The 22,464-nt window shown below is 44.1% G+C and overlaps 1 protein-coding gene across 10 annotated transcripts in view; it reads right to left on the reverse strand.

Moving 5' to 3' along the window:
* Window positions 1–22,464, reverse strand: part of ADGRL3 (adhesion G protein-coupled receptor L3) — a 563,586-nt gene that overhangs the window by 73,888 nt on the left and 467,234 nt on the right. For all 10 annotated transcript variants that reach the window (XM_079960222.1, XM_079960225.1, XM_079960216.1 and 7 more), the window contains 2 exons: window positions 19,284–19,452; window positions 7,938–8,063 (listed from right to left, as the gene is read on the reverse strand). In XM_079960222.1, coding sequence (XP_079816348.1) covers window positions 7,938–8,063; window positions 19,284–19,452 — 295 coding nt within the window. The remainder of the gene's footprint in view (window positions 1–7,937; window positions 8,064–19,283; window positions 19,453–22,464) is intronic.

Genomic DNA, 22,464 nt, shown 5'->3' on the forward strand with positions numbered 1-22,464 from the left:
GCCCATCTCACTTAAGAGGCCAGGGGCCAGCGCTGTCCGGAGACACTTCCGGGTCACGTGGCCAGCGTGACATCGCTGCGCTGGCGAGCCAGAGCCGCACACGGAAACGCCGTTTACCTTCCCGCTGGTAAGCGGTCCCTATTTATCTACTTGCACCCGGAGGTGCTTTCGAACTGCTAGGTTGGCAGGCGCTGGGACCGAGCAGTGGGAGCGCACCCCGCCGCAGGGATTCGAACCGCCGACCTTTCGATCGGCAAGTCCTAGGCGCTGAGGCTTTAACCCACAGCGCCACCTGCGTCCGTGCAGACTATTTACTAAAGCGCAAATCACTGATAATGGGACTGGATCAAAAGCTGAAAGGGATGTGCCCAGAAAGTTCTGTGAGTCCGACTTCCAAAACATTCGGAAACCAAAGTTTGTGAGTTCTGGGCACAACCAAAGCACGGCTTCTGATTGGCTGCAGGAAGCTCCTGCAGCCAATTGGAAGCTGCAGAAGCCCTGTCAGATGTTCGGCTTCCAAAAAGAGTTCACAAACCAGAACAGTCACTTCCGGGTTTCGATAATTTGGGAGCCAAAACATCCAGGAATGAAGCTGTTCAAAAACCAAGGTACAACTGCATTTGCTTCTAAGGGTAGCCAAGATGCCTGAAATGTACCGTTCCCTACATACAGGAGTACAGCCAGTGTTCCTGTCATGCAACTGGAGAACAGTGACTCAACTGTAAGATTCAATACATTGAAACTTCTTGTCTGCCTCAAGCACTCAGAAATACATGCCTCTCAATATGGAGGTGCCGTGTGAAATTTCATGGGAACTCCTCCCTTAAAAAAAAAAGAGTAATGGCTAAAAGAATACTGAGCCAAGTTAAGCAAAGGCATATAAGCCCAGGGTGTTTGGTGGGACTAGAGATGGGAAGGCCTGGAAAACCCCCGGAAAAAATGGGGAAAAAAGAAAAGTTTGATATAGTTTGAATATTCCACACACTTTCCCCCTAAGTTTTACGGGGGTGGGAGAACGGCTTTGGGAAAAAACAGAAAAGAACCCTGGTTTTTCTCTAGGTGGGACACATTATACATTTGAACAGCTATGTGAAGTGGACTCATTCAGAATGGCGCTGCTTTGCAACCTCATGTTTAAGAACTCACGGATGGTGCAAAGCAGATCTCTTGCTATTGGCAGGGAGAAATGCAATCTAAGCACCTCATGAGTACAAATTTGCTTAGAATCTAGGATAAATTTGGAAAGAGAAGTAGTCAAGTTAAATCATTAACAGCAGCTTTAATATTTTGCGGGAATTTTAAACTCGGTGGAGAACTGGGTTCCTTTATAATGTGAACAATATGTGCTATCTTTTTGGGTATATCAAAACCAGGGCCATGAAAATCTGATTATATAACGATAACACCCCTATGATGAATGAGCAGCCATCACCATACGTCAACCCGTCACTAAAGTCGTATTCAGAAATTAACTGATCAGGGTTAACAATTTAGATAAAAATCTTGTTCCTAGAATATATCAGATTTTATGGAGTTTTCATGAAGAAATGAATCAAAGGTAAAGTGTTATGATTGTCTGCAAGGCAGCATTTTATGAAATTACTCATTTTGATATTTGGAAATAGTTTTAGAATTACTGTGAAAAACCTTGTTATGTTGTAGACCATGAGAGAATTGTTTTTTAAGTGCATGACTAGAAGGTAGAGTAATAAACTATACAATGTAGCCATAAAATATATAAGATTACAGGAACATAAAACCTCATTCTGGAAATGTAAAAAGGAATAAGATAATTTTGTGGCATGTGATGCTCTGTATCTAGAAATGCCAGCAGAAGATTAATGTGGTAACTGCAAAGACGACTGAGCACGTTACATCTTTCTTTGGACTTCTTAATATTTTTACTTTCACTAAGCACATACTCCGTTTATTATTAACCGAATGTTTCAGTTTTCGAACGCCAAAAACCCAGAAGTAATTGCTTCCATTTTTGAACGCGCCTCAGAAGTCAAACAGCTTTTCAATTTTCTCAATTGAATTTTCTGACCGCCCATTGCGCCTCGGTTGTTAAATGTTTCGGTCTTTGGGAAAGGATTATATTAGACAACTGAGATTCCACTGTATATGATTCCTTCAGCCTGAAATGCCTGTGCAAAATTTCGGACAGTCATAGATATTCCCACATTTGCTGAGTGGGAAAATAAATCGCATGCCATCTCTTCTAAACTTTTTTTAATAAGAGGATAAAAGAGAGAGGCAATTCTGTAACATACTTGTTCACAATTGAGCTATTTTTATTATTGACAGAATACATCTCACATATCTACAAACATAAGTTTTTTGGAGTAACTTCACAGCTTCTTAAATATGATAATTGTATGATTTGAACAATGTTATTTTATTTAAAATTTTGCATACAAAAGGTGTAAGTTCAGAATGCTACATATGGGCTGGTTCCTTTCTGGCAAGATCCAGGAACTGCTAACAGACTTTGGGTCTAGCTTGGAATCCAAACCCAACAGCAAGATCACACCTTCCTTTCCCCCCTCAACATGCAGCTAAAATTCCTAAGTGTCTGATGCTTCTATATTCATGACCATGGGTAGGCAAACTAAGGCTCGGGGGCCGGATCCGGCCCAATCGCCTTCTAAATCCGGCCTGCGGATGGTCCAGGAATCAGCGTGTTTTTACATGAGTAGAATGTGTCCTTTGATTTAAAATGCATTTCTGGGTTATTTGTGGGGCATAGGAATTGGTTCTTTTCTTTTTCTTTTCTAGTCCGGCCCCCCACAAGGTTTGAGGGACAATGGACCGGCCCCCTGCTGAAAAAGTTTGCTGACCCCTGCTTTAATCAATGGGTCAATGAAAAGACAACACTTGCAACTTATGAACAGATTGCTTGTAGACTTTGTTTGGACGAATCTAGTGAAATCTGGAATGTGTTTATAAAGAATGCAGTACGTTATGAATAACTACATTTGCTTTAGGGGTATAACACCATTTATTTCTATAGAACAATGAAGGGAAAGGTACTGATTTTACCTACTGTATTATTTTTGCACCTTTATTTCTCACACTTCCCCACCCTTTTCTTTTATTACTTATATCCTTATAAATAAAAATTGATCTAATAAAGTATCAATTAAAATTATATTTCACTTTTCTATTTAAAATTTATCTAAGCCAGCTCACAATGCACAATTCCAAGATACCAACAACCTGACTGAAGGACCCCCCCCTTCCCTGCAGAGGCAGATTTCGGGGAGTGTGACCAGTCCAACTGGGCGCGGAGCCTCGAGGGCACTGCAACTATTAGGTAGAATGGAAAGTCAGAGGCCAGGGTGGTGCCAAAGTTTGGCAATGCACGGGGTGCTGCTGAAATTTGAGACCCCAAGATCCACAACTGTATATGCCCCACACGGGACCTGGGTGGCACTGTGGGTTAAACCACAGAGCCTAGGGCTTGCCGATCAGAAGGTCGGCAGTTTGAATCCCCGTGACGGGGTGAGCTCCCGTTGCTCGGTCCCTGCTCCTGCCAACCTAGCAGTTTGAAAGCACATCAAAGTACAAGTAGATAAATAGGTACCGCTCTGGCGGGAAGGTAAACGGTGTTTCCGTGCGCTGCTCTGGTTTGCCAGAAGCGGCTTAGTCCTGCTGGCCACATGACCCGCAAGCTGTATGCCAGCTCCCTCAGCCAATAAAGCGAGATGAGCACCGCAACCCCAGAGTCGGCCACGACTGGACCTAATGGTCAGGGGTCCCTTTACCCTTTACCTTTATATGCCCCATACGCCCTTCGAAAGGGCGATTATTGTGGAACTTCCTTCTGGATCATCTTTGCCATGATGGACCTTCATTACTATCTTTTAAGTGCCTTGAAAAACCTGCTTCTCACAAACATTTGATGCCATTTGAATGTTTTGATGGCTTGTGCGTTTGTTCCCCTGTAGAAGCGACTCACCACAGCTGTTTTGGTTTATCTAAGGCATTTTAGAACTGTCTTTTGGGCCCAGCTTCTTTGAATTTGTTCTGAGGTTTTGAGCTTGGGATAAGTGATTGTGCTGTGACAGCCACTCCAGACACCAGAAGAAACATTTCTCAGCTGACATATTTGGGTATGAATTAAGCATGTTGCCTCCATTACACAGATGCAGATCACAACAGCCTTACTAAGAATTTAATGGTTACTCCCTGTGTGTTTTAGTTCAAAGCTAAATTGGTGAGGTGTCAGATATAATTACATCTATTAGCAGCACAGACTGAATTTGTGTTTCCTTTCTATTGATTAAGTTGTAAGCTGCAGTGTTTTATATGAACTGCCCTTCATAAATCTGTTTCTGTGCATTACTGCATAAAAAGCTAAACCTGGCACTAGGAGCAGATAATGGAGTCTGTTCTCAGTAACTCAGAGTAAACAAGCTAAGGTCAGAGTTTTCAAAGAAGGGTATGTAACCCCCAGAGTGTTGCCAAAACATTAGATGGAGGTGGACAGGTTTCAGTTCAAGCATCAGGCTGACTGATTAAATATAGGTGCAAAAGCCGCCTGAGGGCAAAAATCCACTGCAGCGCCTGAAAATAGGATTTAACTCCACCAATAGGAAGAGGAAAATGGAAGACTCTCCAACATTTCAGAGATCAAAATAGGGGCAGTTCTGTATATTGCTACCATCTCCACATCCCAAAGACTGGCCAGTGCCTTATGACATTGTCTGTTTTTATATTTTACTTACGTTTATTGTGATTTCGTATTTGCTGCACACCACTTATATGCCTTCCATATGTTAGCAATATTTAAGCAGTATTTTTTAAAATAAATTTTATAAATACTTAAAAATAATTTTGTAAGTTAGATTTTATATTACACGGACCAAAGACAAATACATGCTGTCTGAATTCAAATAAAGAACTATACGATCAGGGGTAAAGTAAGAATAACATTGAATGAAATGTACAAATATATGCAAATCTACAAGTTGTTGCAAATTTCTCCACATTCACATTATGGGGTATAAGAGACCAGAAAGGTTGATCATTCATGGGCAACCTAAAATTCCACATTGCACATTGGTTCTGCTTGTCCTCTTAAGGTGCACAAATAATTAATGATTTTCTCAGAAATTGCAATAAAGAAAGGGTTTTTTTTTTGGGTACCAGTTCTCTAAAGTGATTGATGAAGCATCTTTCCAGCCCAATGAAATAACCAGGCATGCTGCTACCAATGAAACTATTAAAAGTTTTCCAAAAACTCAGCACTTGCTCCCTCAAATAGAGATAATAAACCTAACTTAGGAACCCAAAACCACACCGTGCCCTGTGATGGCATTAATCTCTACAACTACCTGTTCCCAGAAGATTTCTTACATTTCCATCAACATAGCATTACCGCTACCCTGAATGTGGACCAGTCAAACTGGTGTACAGTAATACCAATGTCATGCCACATTTGACTCAAGTGATCTGACTCCCATTTTCCCCTCATATATGTTTCTTCCGTCACATCTTGCGTGCCTTCCTCCTTCTCAGACTGCCCTGACTCTTCCTCCTCCTCCTGTCCTGGCTCCTGCCTTGGCAGGGGGTTGGACTCGATGGCCCTTGTGGTCTCTTCCAACTCTATGATTCTATGATTCTAGGTAGCACCAAACCCCATCCATCGCTGATCCACTCTCCTGAGTCACTCCCCTGGTCTCCTGCCTCTACCCCATACTCTTCAGCCTCTACCCCATACTATCCTGCCAATCCCTGACACCTCAGGTCCTAAATCCTTTCCCATTTCATAGACCGAATTGAGGCCAATAATTTTGAGTTCTTATTCCCAAATTCACAACACTTTTGGTTCAAATATCTTCCAGTTTCTAAGGCTTCAAGAGACCCCTGTTTACCTTCAAAGACTCTATGGACCCTATAGGATCTGGAAGATTTATGTCTTCTCTCTAACTTCTTACTGTAATCAGATACGTAGCGGAAGGAAATCTTTCTCAGTTGGATAGATTCACTAGTTGCCAGCCCCTGAAGCACCAACTTCATGGCACTGCAGACTAATGAGCACTTTCAGCCTTAAGATCTAAATATTCTGCCAGTCTACCATGGTGGATTTGCACAGTGCTCTGATGGGTTCATAGGTCTGAATTAAAATACCAAATAGGAGAACTGCACACTGGGCCATGAATCTGAAACGATATCTAGACCAGCACATTGGACAGAGATCTTTCGGAAGCCTATGGTAGCTTGGCAAATTCCATGTAACAAGAGCTTTCAATCAATAGGTAGTCTGCTCTTAAGACAGATCAATTACAAAAAGAACAATATGTGAAACCAAATTCGATAGCATGTAATCCCTGCCACACACCCTTAAATTTGTAGGTGTGTAAAAGGTCTGCAAGTCTTCTTTATCTTTAGTAAACTCCTTCTCGCCCCTCTCACCTATGATCCAGTTCCTCCCAAGTAATCTCTACCAATCAAAAGTTCATCTTCTTTAAATGCTTCTGAAATTTACAATGTGTTTGAGCACTGCCCATCCTTGAATAGGGCTGAGTAGAATAATGCTCTTCAAAGTAGCCATGGTTCAGGGTAAATTTTATAAATAAATAAAAGATCACAGCCTGAATTTCTCTACTATGGTCCAAACATTTCTGAAGGCTCTTTTCTACCCATTGTTTGATGTATTCATAGCCTGACCTACACTCAGTTAAAAGTAAAGTGGGTGTTTAAAGATACTAGAAAAACCTAATGGTCCTCTATGTTCCCAAGCATTAAAAAATGAATGAAGTATGTGATTTGGCATGCTGTACATTAGAGTGAATGTGCATGGATTGACTTAAATATGCGCTAAAAAAAGAGATGCGCCTGCCCTCACTCAATATATTTTACTTTTAAAAAAGAGTGGGGCAGAAAATGCTAACGAAATTTCAGGTTGCATATAACATGTGGACATAGATTTCCCAGGCTCAAGTACCAGAAAATAAGATCTGCTCATGATAAACACAGAGGGTCAGTTAGAGTTAGGATTTGTTGGAGCACTTATAACAGGAGTGGGGGCTGGGCCCCGGGAAAGGAGGATTAATAAACTATGTATTTCATCAAATGCATATATTGCTTCACAACAATGCTCTCAACCCTGGCCTGACCTGAGGACTTTGACAGATATACATGGATAAAGCAGATTCGATTTCCAAAACACATACCCTCCAACTTTTCTCCAATGAAAATAGGGACACCCCATTCCATAATGATAATTTTACTATTTATGCCCCACACATCTTACTGGGTTGCCCCAGTCACTCTGGGCAGCTTCCAACATATATAATAAAACATAACATAATAAAACATAACATAATAAAACATTAAACCTTAAAAAAACCCTTCCCTATATAAGATTGCTTTCAGACGGCTGGGGGAGGGGGATAACTCCATACCCTCCAACATTTATCCAATGAAAATAGGGACATCCTAAGGAAAAGTAGGAAATTCCAGGATCAAATCAGAAATTGGGACAGTTTCTCTAAAATCAGGGATGTCCCTGGAAAATAGGGACACTTGGAGGGTGTGAAAACAGTGCCAAAATGTTTTATAGAAACAGTTCTCTAGATCATCGCATCATCATCAGGTCATATTTTTCAACTCACCTGAAAGTGACAGTCAATTGTGTAGGAAGGTGGTGATGAGAAGATTTGATGTGATGATGACATGGCTTGGGGGAAGTAATTCCACACATTATGGGTGGTAGAGATGCCATCTTCAGTGGAGAATATCACATTCAACTCAAATAATCTCCCTCAAGCAATAAAAGTGCAACCACAACCTGGCGGTGTCATAACCATAAGCAGAGCTAGGTTCTCAGATACTGGATGGAGGTATAATGATTATGCCTCAGCACTAAACTATATTGGCATGACAACAAACTCTCCAGACCCGCCATCAAGCCAAAGGAAACTATTTACCTGTGAGCCTGTGGAATATCGTCCTGGTGTCCGTGACCCAGATGTTTTTCCTGAGCCAATGGAGCTCTCTGTACTTTTCCCGCTACAGCAATGCGTACGCAGGCATTTCCCATATTCTTTACGAACCTAAGCAATCAAATGGCAATATACATGAGAAGGAAACCCCATTTTTCAGCTTCAAAAATTGATTTTGCATGCGCACATGAAGAGAAATGCATTAAAGTAGCCATTGCTTCTGTATACCTATGACATCTGGCAATTTTACATTTTAACACACACTGAGGACCTGAGGGATTTGTTTTTGAGATGTTCACCAACAACGTCAAACTAAAGTACTGAAATGCAAGATAAATGGGTAATTACATTTATGCCTGAAAATCAGTATTACTTAAATTACATGTGAACTGGCACTTAGGTAATTTCTTTTGCTTTCTGGCATGGGTATATAAAAAAGAAAAGTCTATATTACACATACAAAGAGAAAGGAAAACTTTTTTTCAATTTTCTTTTGCCTTCCTGTGAGAATATATGACCTCTGCACCTGTGAGTATTTGCCATGGATGGCATTTCATTTTGGGCCACCACTTCTCCCAAGTTATATTTTCTCACAGAAATGAAGAATTTTAGACAACACAGCTGATTAAGAGCCATTGGTATTGACAGGCTTATCAACAGGCTTATGTTTGAAATTGATAAGCATGGGCCTCAAAAGTGAAAAAGTACGAAGAAAAGCCATGAAATGAATGAATAATACTGAATGACTAAAGGTTTTCCCCGACCAGCATTATTTTGTGCAATCAGCTACAGAGAAGTCTCATGCTTCACCATCACTATTCTTATTCAAATATTCACATCCTGCCTCTCAAGTTACAAATTCTTCCAAACTGGCTAAATAAAAACATCAGCATTTAGTCACCAGAAACCTTCTCATAGCTGGTTGTAGACGGCCCTGTTATACTCTCCCCCTGGCAGGGGCAGACTTATTTCGTGTGAGGGCAAAATAAATATGGCGCCCCCCCCAAATGGAACTTCTCATTTATGGATCATCTCAATTTTGTGAGCTCTGTGCAGGGAAACCACCTTCACCGCCCTGTATCTGGCACTGCCTCTGGCTCCCACGACTGGACTATATGTATTATTGTGTATGTTTTATATGGTGAAGCTGTGGTAATTTACCCACTGACATTGGTTATCATTCAAATTGCTGATTTCTTTTGTCTACATTGTGATCCTACAATGTGGATGCTAGTTGAGCGCTGGAAGGATCCTGCATCTTACTATAATCAAATTAAGTGTCTTTACACCCCAAGAATCCAACTGTAACAATGGCTACAAGCACAAGGAGCTGCTAAGAGGCACACAGCTGTAACAAGAATATATTGATAATGAGAGGAAGTTTGCCATAAAGTGTGCATTTCAGAAAGGCTTGGAAAGAATAACGTAGCACAAAAGTAATAATCACTGCATGGGAGAATGCTCTAAGTCAGGAGTTGTCAACCTGGTCCCTACAGCCCACTAGTGGGTGTTCCAGGATTTTGTGAGGATAACCTGAGCTTACAGGGTTAAAACAGCTCAGAGTGTACGCACTGCCCACTGTTGGGAGGGGGGAGATTCTACGTCATGTCCGAGAGTCTCCAGTCTTTGTTCTTTTTCTCTACTTTCGCTTTTGAGGAGAGAGGACGTGTTTTCACGATGCTGTTCGCTGTGATAGATAATGGATAGTCTGCTGTAAATAAACTGCTTCTAGCTGCTAATATCCTGAGTGGACTTTATTTTAGCACACTGAAGAAAGCTCTGAAGAAGTTTTTGCAGCTTTCTCTTGCTGCTGCGTAAACTCTGCGTTTTTTATGCTCAGAGCCTTTGGAATGTGGCCTTTGAAGTCCAGCAGAGCTGTGCAGCCGAAGTGGGCTGGACACCAGGGCTTATCTGAGCAATAAATCTACTATCTAAGAGGTTATGGACGGTAATTGCAATTAGAGGAAGCTGCTTTGATGTCCGGTGGAGAGCCTGTTTGGAATGCTGTGTGCTTACAAAGGCAGTAAAAAGTGAGACGCTGCTGTTTTTGCTGCCGGAAGAAAAAAGACCTGCTCTGCCTGGGAGAAAGCAGGGAGGCTGGCTGCAAGCTGTGTGCTGCAAAGGGACGCCAGAAGCCTATCCTCGGAGCCGGTTTAGTACGCGTGAGTACTCCACAGCCCCAAGGGGGGACCGGGGGAGGAGATGGCAGAACTCCAGGAGAGTTTCAATGTCCCCTTTGAGAGATTAAATCAGCAAAATTGGGAGGTCTGGTCAAGAAGAGTAAGGGGGTGGTTTTTGGCCACAGGGCTCTGGAGCATAGCCCAGAAGGAGCCGGCCCCACCCATGCCACTTGCTTCTGAAGATGAGGCTGCTTTGCTGGAGGATAGACAGCAGAGAATGCAAAGGGAGCTCTGCATGTTGAAAGCCAGCGTAGATGTTTCGCTGTTGCCCCACTTGGAGGGCGTTGAGTCGGCTCAGGCCGCTTGGCAGTTGCTGAGGAGTCTGTGTGCAAGCTCAGCAAGAGACCAGGGCCTTAAGAAAGCCGAGAACAGGGAGGAAGCGGAGAGCCCAGAGGGGGCTGCTGGCCATGTTCCTGAAGTTACAGCTGGGAGTAGCTGCTTTGTCTCCGAGGGGCCGTGTGATGTTGAGGCCTACAACCAGAGTGCTGGGGAGCATGCAGGCCCAGGCTGTGCACCCAAAGGTGGGGGTGCTGGGAACAAAGGAATGGCTGAAGAGGGAGCTGTGAGAGCTGTTGCTACGCGTCGCCGCTGTTATCGCTGTGGCTCCCCCTCCCATCTGGTGAGAGACTGTCCAGTCGAGGCACAGGAACAGCCGAAGGCCGTCTCCCGTAGCAACCAGATAAAGAGCTCTTCTTCAAAGCGTGGGAAAGGCAAGCCGAAGGCAGCTGGCAGAGACACTGAATGTAAACATTTGGCAGCCTCTATGGCTGCTGTCAAGAGTTGTCAACAGGATGCTGTGCTGACTTTTGTTATAGACAGTGGAGCTTCGCATCACTTAGTGCCATCTGCAGGATTCCTGGAGAACTGCACCTCTGTAACTTCTGGAAAGACTGTGTGTTTAGCAGATGGGACTAAACACCCACTCACGCAGACTGGCTCACTGTTTTGTTCTTTCTTACAGGATTCAATCCAGGCTTTTGTTGTTCCAGGACTGTCTTGCGCGTTGCTGTCTGTCAGCGCCCTTCTTGCTGAAAACTACAAAGTGTGTTTTGAAAACAATAAGTGTTCTATTTCTAAGAATGGACGGCACCTAGTCAGTGTTGAATGTAAAGACAGGTTGTTTGTGATAAATGCTTCTTTTGCAGGTACAGGTGACACGGAGGTGGCTCAAGCACAGTGTGCCAACGTTCCAGTTCATGATGCGTGTGCTCACTTATGGCACCGACGCATGGCTCACGTGTCCTGGGGGTCAGTGAAGAAGATCCCAGAGTGTACGCAAGGGTGCAAAATGAAACCTTGTGCTAAGTTTCTAGATTGCAGAGCGTGCAAGTCTGCAAAGGTAAAAACGTGCACATACCCAAGGTCTGAAAGGGTGACCACTAGGGCTTTTCAGTTAATTCATGCAGATTTGTCAGGTCCCATGTCTGTGACCAGTATGGGCGGAGCCAAATATGCGCTGGTTCTGATTGATGACCATACTCGGAACTCTTGGACCTTCACGATCCAACACAAAAGTGAGGCTGCACCGCTAATCAAAGACTGGATTGCGGCTGTGGAACTGCAGTTTTCCACATGGGTGCAAAGCTTTCAGAGCGATCGCGGTGGGGAGTTCACCGGGTCTGCACTGCAAAGTTTCTTCCGCAAAAAGGGGATTCAACACAGATTGTCCTCTCCGCACTCTCCCCAACAGAATGGGATTGCGGAAAGACGGAACAGGACTCTAGGGGAGATGTCCGCAGCTCTTTTGTTTGATGCTGGGCTCCCACAGCGCTTTTGGGGGGAGGCTTGGCGAACGGCCAACTTTGTTCTGAACAGGTCGTTCAATTCAGTGGTAGGTGACACCCCGTACTTCTTGTTGCACGGAAAGCAACCGAAACTGCATTACTTTCGTGTTTTTGGTTGTGAGGCGTGGGTCCTCATACCAAAGGCCAAACGCAAGAAAGGTGAACCCAGGTCCCAAAAGATGATTTTCTGTGGGTATGAGCCAGGGACCAAGGGGTGGAGGTTTGCTTATCCGTCAGGGGATCAGTCCAGGATTCTGCTCAGCAACAGTGCTGAATTCTGTGAGCAGAGTGGTTGGGCTAGGATACATGGGAACCCTGACATCCTGTCAGAGAGTCTGTTTGACTCTGCCGATGAAGGTGAGGAAGAGGTTGAACCTGCAGCCGAGGCTCAGAGTTCAGACCCAGTGCAGGCAGAAGGGAGAACTCCCAAGGCTGTGAAGATTGAGCAACGCAGTGCTCCATCTTCCCCCACAGGTTCGGCTGAGAAGTCCAGAAGGCGCAGTAAGTCAGAGGGGGAGCTCTCTGATGCCCAGGACGTTCTGGCTGGCCCCAGTGGGTCAGAGGGGGTTCCTGAAGTGGTGCTGCGCCGTTCTGCTCGGACGACCAAGGGGAAGCCTCCCGAAAGGTTTGCTGTCACTAGCGTGTGGGTCGGAATGGCACAGTGTGAACCCGAGAGTTTTGAAGATGTTCAGAAACTGCCTCAGGAAGAAGCCAGGAAATGGCATGAGGCGATGCAGAAGGAGATGAACTCAATGGAGTCTTTAGGTGTGTTCTCCCTCACGAAGTTGCCGATGGGCGAAAAAGCCGTGGGTAGCCGCTGGGTTTACCGTCTTAAGCCTACAGCGACAGGAGAACCGCAGTATAAGGCCAGATTAGTGGCGAGAGGATTCACGCAGCGCAGGGGGTTGCATTACACGGAAACGTATGCTCCCACCTGTAGGAGTGAATCTCTACGTTTGCTTTTGGCCATAGCTGCACAAAGAGGGTTGCTGGTGCATCATTTTGATGTGGACGTTGCTTACTTGAACTCAGACCTCCAGGAGGATTTGTACATGCTTCCTCCTCCAGGGGTTGAGGGAAATGAGCGAGGTACTGTGTGGAAACTTCACAAGTCAATTTACGGCCTGAAACAGTCGGCCAGGAATTGGAACTTGTGCCTGAATGAAGCTTTGAAGAAGCTAGGTTTCAGGAAGAGTCTTGCTGACAGTTGCTTGTTCCTTAGAGGATCAGGAGACTCACAGGAACTGGTGTTATTTTTTGTTGATGACATCATCCATATTGGAAAGACAGACAAACAGGTGCAGAAGTTTGCCAAAGAGCTTGGGAAGCGGTTTCAGCTCAAGAACCTGGGTGCAGTAAAGATCTACCTAGGCGTGCAGATAGCGAGAACTGAGGATGGTAGCTTCTTGCTCAGTCAGAAAGGCAAGATTGAACAGTTGCTTGAGAAGTTCAGAATGTCCAATTGTGCAGGAGTTCGGACACCCATGGAGACGAACTTCGTGAAAGATAGCCAGCAAGCAGAAAGTGCCGAGTTTGAGAATGCTGAGCTCTTTCAGTCAGCTCTAGGTAGTCTGTTGTATCTGTCCCAATGGAGCAGACCAGACATTGCCTTTGCTACCAATCTGCTAAGTAGGGAAGCGTCAAAGCCCAGTGTGAGTGCTTGGCTCGGTATCAAGCGGGTACTGCGCTACCTGCAGCATACCAAAGACTTCTGTCTTAAGCTGCCAGCTGAAGGTGAGGCGAAGCTCACATGCTATGCGGACAGTGACTGGGCGAATTCGCAGGACCGCAAGTCTGTGTCTGGGTTGGTGGTAAAGTTTGGGAAGTCACTAGTTGGGTGGAAGTCCCGGAAGCAAAGTCTCATTGCGCTGTCTTCTACTGAGGCTGAATTCAGTGCATTGTCAGATTTGTGCCGGGAACTAGAGTTCTATAGATGCTTGGTGCAAGAGATCTATGGAGATTGTAGCTTGCCCATCACGGTTTGGGAAGACAATCAACCTTGTTTGAAATTGGCTGAATCTGCGCAATTTAAGGCCAGAACCAAGCATCTGGACATACGTTTCCAAAATGTGTGTCAGAGTGTTCAGTCAGGTTTGATTCGGCTGAAGTATTGTGCCAGTCACAGTAACCTGGCTGATGGATTCACCAAACCTTTAAGCTTCCAGCGTCATGGGGAGTTTTGTGGTGGTTTGGAGTTGGGGGTAAGTTCTGTACTTACTCCCCCCACAGTGGTGCAGCGCGAGAGGGGGTGTGAGGATAACCTGAGCTTACAGGGTTAAAACAGCTCAGAGTGTACGCACTGCCCACTGTTGGGAGGGGGGAGATTCTACGTCATGTCCGAGAGTCTCCAGTCTTTGTTCTTTTTCTCTACTTTCGCTTTTGAGGAGAGAGGACGTGTTTTCACGATGCTGTTCGCTGTGATAGATAATGGATAGTCTGCTGTAAATAAACTGCTTCTAGCTGCTAATATCCTGAGTGGACTTTATTTTAGCACACTGAAGAAAGCTCTGAAGAAGTTTTTGCAGCTTTCTCTTGCTGCTGCGTAAACTCTGCATTTTTTTGCTCAGAGCCTTTGGAATGTGGCCTTTGAAGTCCAGCAGAGCTGCGTGGCCGAAGTGGGCTGGACACCAGGGCTTATCTGAGCAATAAATCTACTATCTAAGATGGGCGGTAAGGAAATTTACCATCAAGAAAGATGCATTAGTGGGTGGTAGGTATAAAAAGGTTGACTACCAACAAAGGTCCATATAGTTAAAGCTCTGGTTTTCCCAGTAGTGATGTATGGAAGTGAGAGCTGGACCATAAAGAAGGCTGATCGTCGAAGAATTGATGCTTTTGAATTCTGGTGCTGGAGGAGACTCTTGAGAGTCCCATGGACTGCAGGAAGATCAAACTTATCCATTCTTAAGGAAATCACCCCTGAGTGCTCACTGGAAGGACAGATCCTGAAGCTGAGGCTCCAAGACTTTGGCCACCTCATGAGAAGAGAAGACTCCCTGGAAAAGACCCTGATTTTGGGAAAGATGGAGGGCACAAGGAGAAGGGGACGACAGAGGATGAGATGGCGGGACAGTGTTCTGGAAGCTACAAACATGAGTTTGATCAAGCTGCGGGAGGCAGTGGAAGACAGGAATGCCTGGCGTGCTCTGGTCCAGGGGGTCACAAAGAGTTGGACACGACTAAACAACATCATCATCCAACCATTGGGCAGGGATGGCCTGTCCTGTTTTGCTGCCTGAGGCTTACCGGGGTTGCATGGCTGCAGGTTCTGGGTTAAGGCAAGGGATCGCAAGAGGTCCGCTTCCCCTTGCTTCTCTGGCAGCAGCAGTAGTAGCAGGCCATGGGAGAAGCCAGGAGAAGTGGCCGGGGTGGCAAGATCTCACCGGAACCCATTGCTGCCCTTTGGGATTCGGCTGCCCAAGATGGCTGCCTCAGTCTGCCATTGGGAGTTGGAAACTTGGGATGATCTCTCGCAAATCATCCAGCAATCTACCAATCTATCTACTGATAAATCCCAATCTAGCTTCTACCCACCCCGGCCTACAAAAACCTCACAGTGTTGCTTTGAGGTAGTGGACCCCCACTGCAGGTTGCGCCAAAGCTGAGAGAGCAGTTTACAAGAACTGCACATTATTATCCGTTGCTTTTATCTCCTCGTTGCAGGTTAGGCTGAGAATAACTGTGAGGTGGTGTTGGTTGAAGGGTTGTTGAGAGAGAGCAAGAGAGAGAGAGAGACTGCAGAAAGGTTTTAGCAGCCCTGCATTGTTATATTTCAGGCTAGCGGTGGCTAAATTGTCCCCCTGGACACCCTTCCAGGTCAAATCAAGCACTCAATTGCACACAGAAGCCTCATGCTCCATTGACTTGAAAACCAACCGGTTGCCCTTTTAAAATGTTCAAAAGCTAAAAAAGGAAGCTTTTCCCCACAGGAAGTAAGACCCAAATTAGAGCAGGGACTCCTGCCTTTGATGCTAACTTTTCTTCAGTCCCCTCAGGTTCAGGTAAGCATCTGCATGTCAGGGATAGATGGCAATATTTTATAGCAGGGCCCTGCTTTCTTGTTTCTTTAATTCAGCAGGTTTGGGGATATTTTTCTTTCAATAAACTTTAAAGCGTGCATCATAACAAATGCCCGTGAAGCATATAATAAATTTAATATGAAATTTACTTCTTTCCAAAAGTAACAGTGCAGAAATATTTTTTAAAAGGGGGTGGAGGACGTCTCTTAAGAACAAAATCAGTGAGGACACTGTTCTCAAGTTTCCAGTCACTATGCTCCTTGATTTGCTGTGCTCCAGTGAAAACCCGTGGAAAAGTACCATGAGGTAACATGGGCTTTTTTCTGTTCAGGAGACACAGGAGAAATGTTTAATGGAAAGGAAAACATGCATGAATGTCAGCCAACCAAGGAAGATTAAGGCCAGCTTAACTCCACATCCACCAATATTCTGAAAAACTCTACAGCAACATGTGCGTGAGGCACGAAAACCAGAACTCTCTTTTGTAGGGGCATAAATGTTCTGAGAAATGGGAGGAAAGGTTTCAGCACAGCACTGTAATAAACCAATTATAACCATCAAGAGGAAAATGGGATGATTATCGCTACTTCTCTGTAATTTTGTTTAGCCCAAAGAGCACGCTTGGTGTTCGCATGGATTACTAGGACGTATTATTATCAGCAGGATTTGTAATGTACTATCCTATGACACATTTTTAAAATGTGGAGAAATATAGAAGAGGAGTTAGCAGAAAGTAGGTGCAGGGCTGGGAAAAGGGATAAGAATGAGTTCATGAGTGTAAGGCATCAAGTGGAGCTCCCAGATTATTCCTATGGTTCAACAATTTCATACGTTACTTGGGAGGAAATTTGCAAAGGGAGTATCATAGAATTGTGCAGCTGGTAGGGACCACGAGGTTCATCTAGGCCAACCCCCTGAAATGTAGGACTATTTTGCCCAACGTGGAATTAGAACCCACAACCCTAAGATTAAGACTCTCATGCTCTACCAACTGAGCTATCCCAGACAAAGAACTAATGGTGAGCATTAAGAAGAGTAAGTGAGACTTGCGAAAACAATGTTGTACCCATGTTCTTTTCCACTCCCCTTCCTTCCAGCTTTATGCGCCCAACAGTCAGCCGGTGTTCTGTATCCACTGTTCATGCTCAGCTCTCATTGAGCTGGGGGGTTGTTTTTGTACTTCTGCAAACCTTGGCCTTCCCTAAGCCTGCTCATTCCTCCTGCCTGCATGAGAATGGTGTCGTTGTGGCGACATTAAGTACCATCACTTGGAGAATTAGTTTGCTGTAAGTATGTAGGCTTAGCTGAGACAGTATAGGTTGCATTTCAAGATGACATTTCAGAAAGTACAATATAGATGTAAATTGATGAACTGAAGTCCTATGCATATTATCAGCCAAATCAAAGAGAACCTGTGCATTTTGCTGCCTGGAAAGGAGTATAAAATATATCTCCTCTCACCCCCCACAATGCTACAGTCAATAATTTAAAAAGTCTTGTTGTAATAGACACCGATTCCTACTTTTTAGAGTTGGCTCCTGGTTTTTCTTAAGAGTTAAGCCAACAAACCAGCAAGTAGGTTCCCTTTGGCCCCATTTCTTTCTCTAATCGTGCTCCTGTTTCCCCCACCGGCTCCACATAGTTTGGCAGCTGGAGAAGGGGGACCTGACAGCTCAAGAGTCAAGAGGAGCACTTGCGGGGCCTAGAGAGTCCGGTGGCAGAACCAAAACAACCACAATGCTCAGCTGCTGTCTGCATTTACAAGTCTCTCACCACTGCTTAATGCCATCTATATATGATACCCTGCAACTATAGACCAATGCAATCCAGAAAATAATGGTATTACATATATATATATATATATATATATATATATATATATATATTTTGGGGGGGAGAGAAATATGTGCAGAACAGATACCTCAGGAAAGTTTGCTAAGCCGCATAAGATATGCATTATATGATCAAAAAACTGAGCACACAGAAGAACTTCTAGAAAATATTTGCCCATTTTAATAATGAGGAACATAAACTCAATTTTCTTATTATCTTAAGAGTCTAAGAGATTATATCATATACATCCTTTCCTCTTTCTTTATTCCACATGTGGAAATGAACCGGGGGATGCTAATACCCTATCCAGCTTGTAAACTTCCCAGGTGCATATTGTTTTTAAATATATATTTTTTATCCTGAGCATTGGTTAAGGAGCTGAGGGGCTGTATATTTTATTCTCCTGGTTCACAACAAACCTGTAAAGAGGCGGCTAAGCTATGCCACACAGTGATCTTCATGACCAAAGAGGGATTTGAAATGAGGTCGCCACTGTCTGACACACTTTACATTCCTGCGCACTGCCTTTCATGTGGCCGACTACTGTTGGAAACAGAATGTTAGAATGGATGGGGAGTAGTTTATAGCCTGTCTTTTTTCCTGCCAAGGAAACAAAGTTGACGTACATGTCGTCTCCCGTCCTGGCACTGACAACACACAGACCTGCTTAGCTTCAGCAAGGTAGTGAACTCATGTGTAGGGTCTGCAACAAATGAATTCATCTAGCACCTTTAGATAACACCCCTTGAAAAATGGTGGATTGCTACCATATCAGTGTCATTGAAAACAGGCCAGGTTAACTGGAGTTCCAAAACCCAGGAAAAAATTCAGAGGGCATACCGTAAATTTGCAGGGTATCCCTAATTTCCATATATACCTTATATCAGGGTTTGCCTGGGGCTGACAGAGCTTGTAGGCCAACATCTGGAGAGCATCACATTGGCTGTCCCTGGCTCATATCAACACTCTGTATCCAGCAGTAAAAGGTAAAGGACCCCTGGATGGCAAAGTCCAGTCAAAGACGACTATGGGGTTGTGGCGCTCATCTCACCTTCAGGCCGAGGGAGCCAGCATTTGTCCACAGACAGCTTTCCAGATCATGTGGCCAGCAGGACTAAACTGCTTCTGGCGTGATGGAAGTCAGAGCGCATGGAAACGCCGTTTACCTTCCTGCCGCAGTGGTACCTATTTATCTACTTGCACTTTGATGTGCTTTCGCACTGCTAGGTTGGCAGGAGCTGGGACAGAGCAACAGGAGCTCACCCCGTCGCGGGGATTCGAACCGCCGACCTTCTGATCAGCAAGCCCAAGAGGCTCAGTGAAACAACAGCGCCTCCCAGCAGTACCCTCTTGCTTTCACTGCTGGTTCAGACACATTTGGCCTCACCTCTAATGTGAACCGGCCCAAACCACGGCAACACAAAATGCAAGGCACGGTCAGCCAACATTTGCTGTGGTTGCTAGGCAATGAAATAGCCCCATCACTTCTCTTCACCGTAGAATAATTGCCCTTACCTTTTTCTGGAGGACACAATGGAAAATGAATATAAACATTCCCTGCAGAGAATTGAAAATGGTGAAGAGGTATGCCATGATGACGGTGCTTTCATTAATATACATAAGTCCAAAGGCCCAGGTCAGTCCTAATAGGCAGAGCAGAGCTATTGCACCTATAACCCACGACCTGTGGAGAGAGAGAGAAAGAAAAGAGAAAGACAGAAAGGAAAAGTGTCTTTGATTCATAGAGAAAACAGCACGATGCACAGAATAAGCATTTCATGCTATTCCTTGCAGAGAAGGAAAACATTGCACACATATTTGCGAATGCACTTTTTTAATTCAATGCACTTTATTATTATAATTTTTTTTGGGGGGTGGAATACACAGATGAAAATGTCATGAGCATGAAAACGCTTCTTTTAACACACATTTTTGGGCAGCAGCAAATGTTTGTAGCAAATGTTCTGGGGCAGCAGCAGCAGCAGCCGTGTAAATGTAATGAAATATGCAGATGCTACATGGTAAGAGGAAAATGCAAAATATTTTGAATTGGCCTCCGTTCCTTCCACGCCTGTTGGCTCAGCTCACAATCTTCCAAAATCTCCTATGAAAGCCCCATTGAGAAGAATGGGAGCAAATCAAGAGCACAATGGCACTCTTGCATGGCTTCCCTTCCACTCAAACTGCCCTCAGGATTATGCTGTAGGCTATTTGTCATGATATTGCACATTATCTGCAGTTTGCTCGATTTCTCAGTCCTTTGTAAGTGATCTTAATGTGGGGTATCCAAGTAAAGTTTACCTAGAGTAGAGCTATTGATATCAATGGCCCTAACTCAGCCATGTTCATTTATTTGAATGGATCTACTTTGAGTATAACTTAGCTGAATACCACCCATTGCCTCTACCTTCCCCCTTCCCAAAAGTTATGGGGAGCATTGGGGCAGCAGCAGTAGAACAAGTGTTTTTCAAGCGCCCACACATTTGAAGGCACCCCAAACCCGTTTCTTGTAGCAGTTTCAAAATCTTACGTTTGCTCCCTGTCAGGGCAAGGAGAAGTTTTAAATTTTGCCTGGCTAAGCTAGAGAAATCTCAGGAATGTTTCTATAGTACTGGAGGATGAAGAATATGCATGATCCCAAAGGGGGGGGGGCGAGAAAATATTACATACAAGTCAGGTGGCTATGCCTAAGAAAAATTTGAAATTAATAAGGAATAAACTAGATGTTAGACACAGATGCATTTAAGATTACCTTAATCCCTTCTTTTGAAATTTTGAAATCAAATCAGCCAATCAATGCCAGAGAAAATGGTGATGATATTGAGAACAATCACCAGAGAAAGCGGTGATTGTTCTGGGATTGTGAGAGGAAAAAATGGCAGGCTGACAAAGGGTTAAGCAGTCTCCTTTCGCTGCCAATTCCTTTCCTTGCCATTTCTCTGCTTGTCCCTCCAGAAGTAAGTAGCTACTTCTAGTTTTAAAATGGACATTGAGTGGGGTGACCTTATATGGATCTGCATGTAATGTCTATTTTGGCCAGTGCGCAGATAAGGACCCCTAAAGCTTCTTGAGTACACATTAGGTAATCCCAATAAGCATGCAAAGTGTTTCTCCCCATAGAAGCAGAAATGGGGCTTCCAGGGGGTGGATTCTAAGACGAGATTAAGATGATCTTAATAGCAGCTAACAACAAATCATGCCAGATCAGTCTAAATATCTGGCTCAGTTGGCGGGGGATTTTGCTGAACTTAATACGTTTTGAAGCAAAGTTTTTGATCTTTTCCCACATGGTAGTCTCCTAAGGAACCTTCAGAACTGCAGACAAGATGTGATTACGATAAATTAAGTACTCACATGTGTAAAAAATTTGCACTAATTGAGGAACAATTAATGGATCAACAACAGATTAGATAGCGGTCTTATGTGGTTTTATATACAACCATCAGAAGACGGTGCTGTTCAGAATCTGCAGTGCAGTTGGAAAAGTTTCAAAGGAAACCAGCTGGACTGACTGCAAAACTATTCAAAGCGTTTTGTAGAGTATAGGACAAAATGAGAGAAAGAGGAAGAATCTGGTACAAGGACCTGCACCAACAGAATGGTAATTAAAAACTAGAGTTAAAATTATTATGTGGGTTGAAAATTATTATTACTCTGAGACATATGATCAAAATAGAAAGAGGTCATTAGAAATGAGACATTCAAGGAATACTTTTCCTGGAATACTAATGGGAAATAAAGGAGCTTAATGGCTGGAAAAAATTGGAAGTATACCTTTGGGTTATTTTAAATATTCTGGTGCCTTCTTTGTTTTCAATGGGTCAAGAGCCCCCACCCCAACCTCTAAACTTGAGGGGTTATTAGGATGGCGATTGTGTGGGACTGACTACAGTAAATCTCCTTATAGGAAGACAAATTCCCTGTTCAGACAGTGTGGCAATGCGTGTGTTTCATGCCTGCTGGCCTGGTCTCAATCTCCTATTAGATGTGATGTCTGCAAAGTGGTCTAAAAGCAGGATCTGTACACCTGATCCATATTCTGGGAGGAAATGGAGCTATGTTTGTAGCCCATTGAGCAGACCACTTGCAGAAAATAGTGTAAGAGAGCCATGAAGGGGCAGAACCAATGGGGACAATTCCAAGCCCTCTCTACTGTCTGGACACCTGGCACAAGGTTTAGTTGCCTCTTGAGCCCCTGCTTCTTGGGCTGTTTTCTTCCTGCTGTAGTAAGCTTGGCTTATTCGCTCAAGTCAACTTTACTATATTGCATAGTAGATCACACTTTTCTGTGGCATACTGGAATGCATATGTTGCGCTAGATACGGATGGTCTACAGATGGTCCTGTTTTTCAGTGTGTGCCTGTGTGCCTGTGCCCATGTGCGTACACACACACACACACACTGGAGAAAGAGCAGTAAGAATTAGATGTGATGACCTTTTGGTCATCGTTGGTTCTACGATTAATCAATGACTGATACAGTTGTCAAGCGGGGGATAAGCTGGCTGCTGGCATTTCAATTGATTCTGATATATTAGAAAGCTGAAATTAATTTTATAGGATAAAGGCAGATGCTACACACAATAAATGAAAAAGAGAAAAAGAAAAAGGAATGAACAAGTATAAGAACAGCCTGCTAGGCATTTTCATTGTAGATAACAATTTAGGAGGGGGGTATGGGTAACAAACAACACAAG

The sequence above is a fragment of the Podarcis cretensis genome (assembly GCF_951804945.1).
Source record: "Podarcis cretensis genome assembly, chromosome: 17".
Classification (NCBI taxonomy): domain Eukaryota; kingdom Metazoa; phylum Chordata; class Lepidosauria; order Squamata; family Lacertidae; genus Podarcis; species Podarcis cretensis.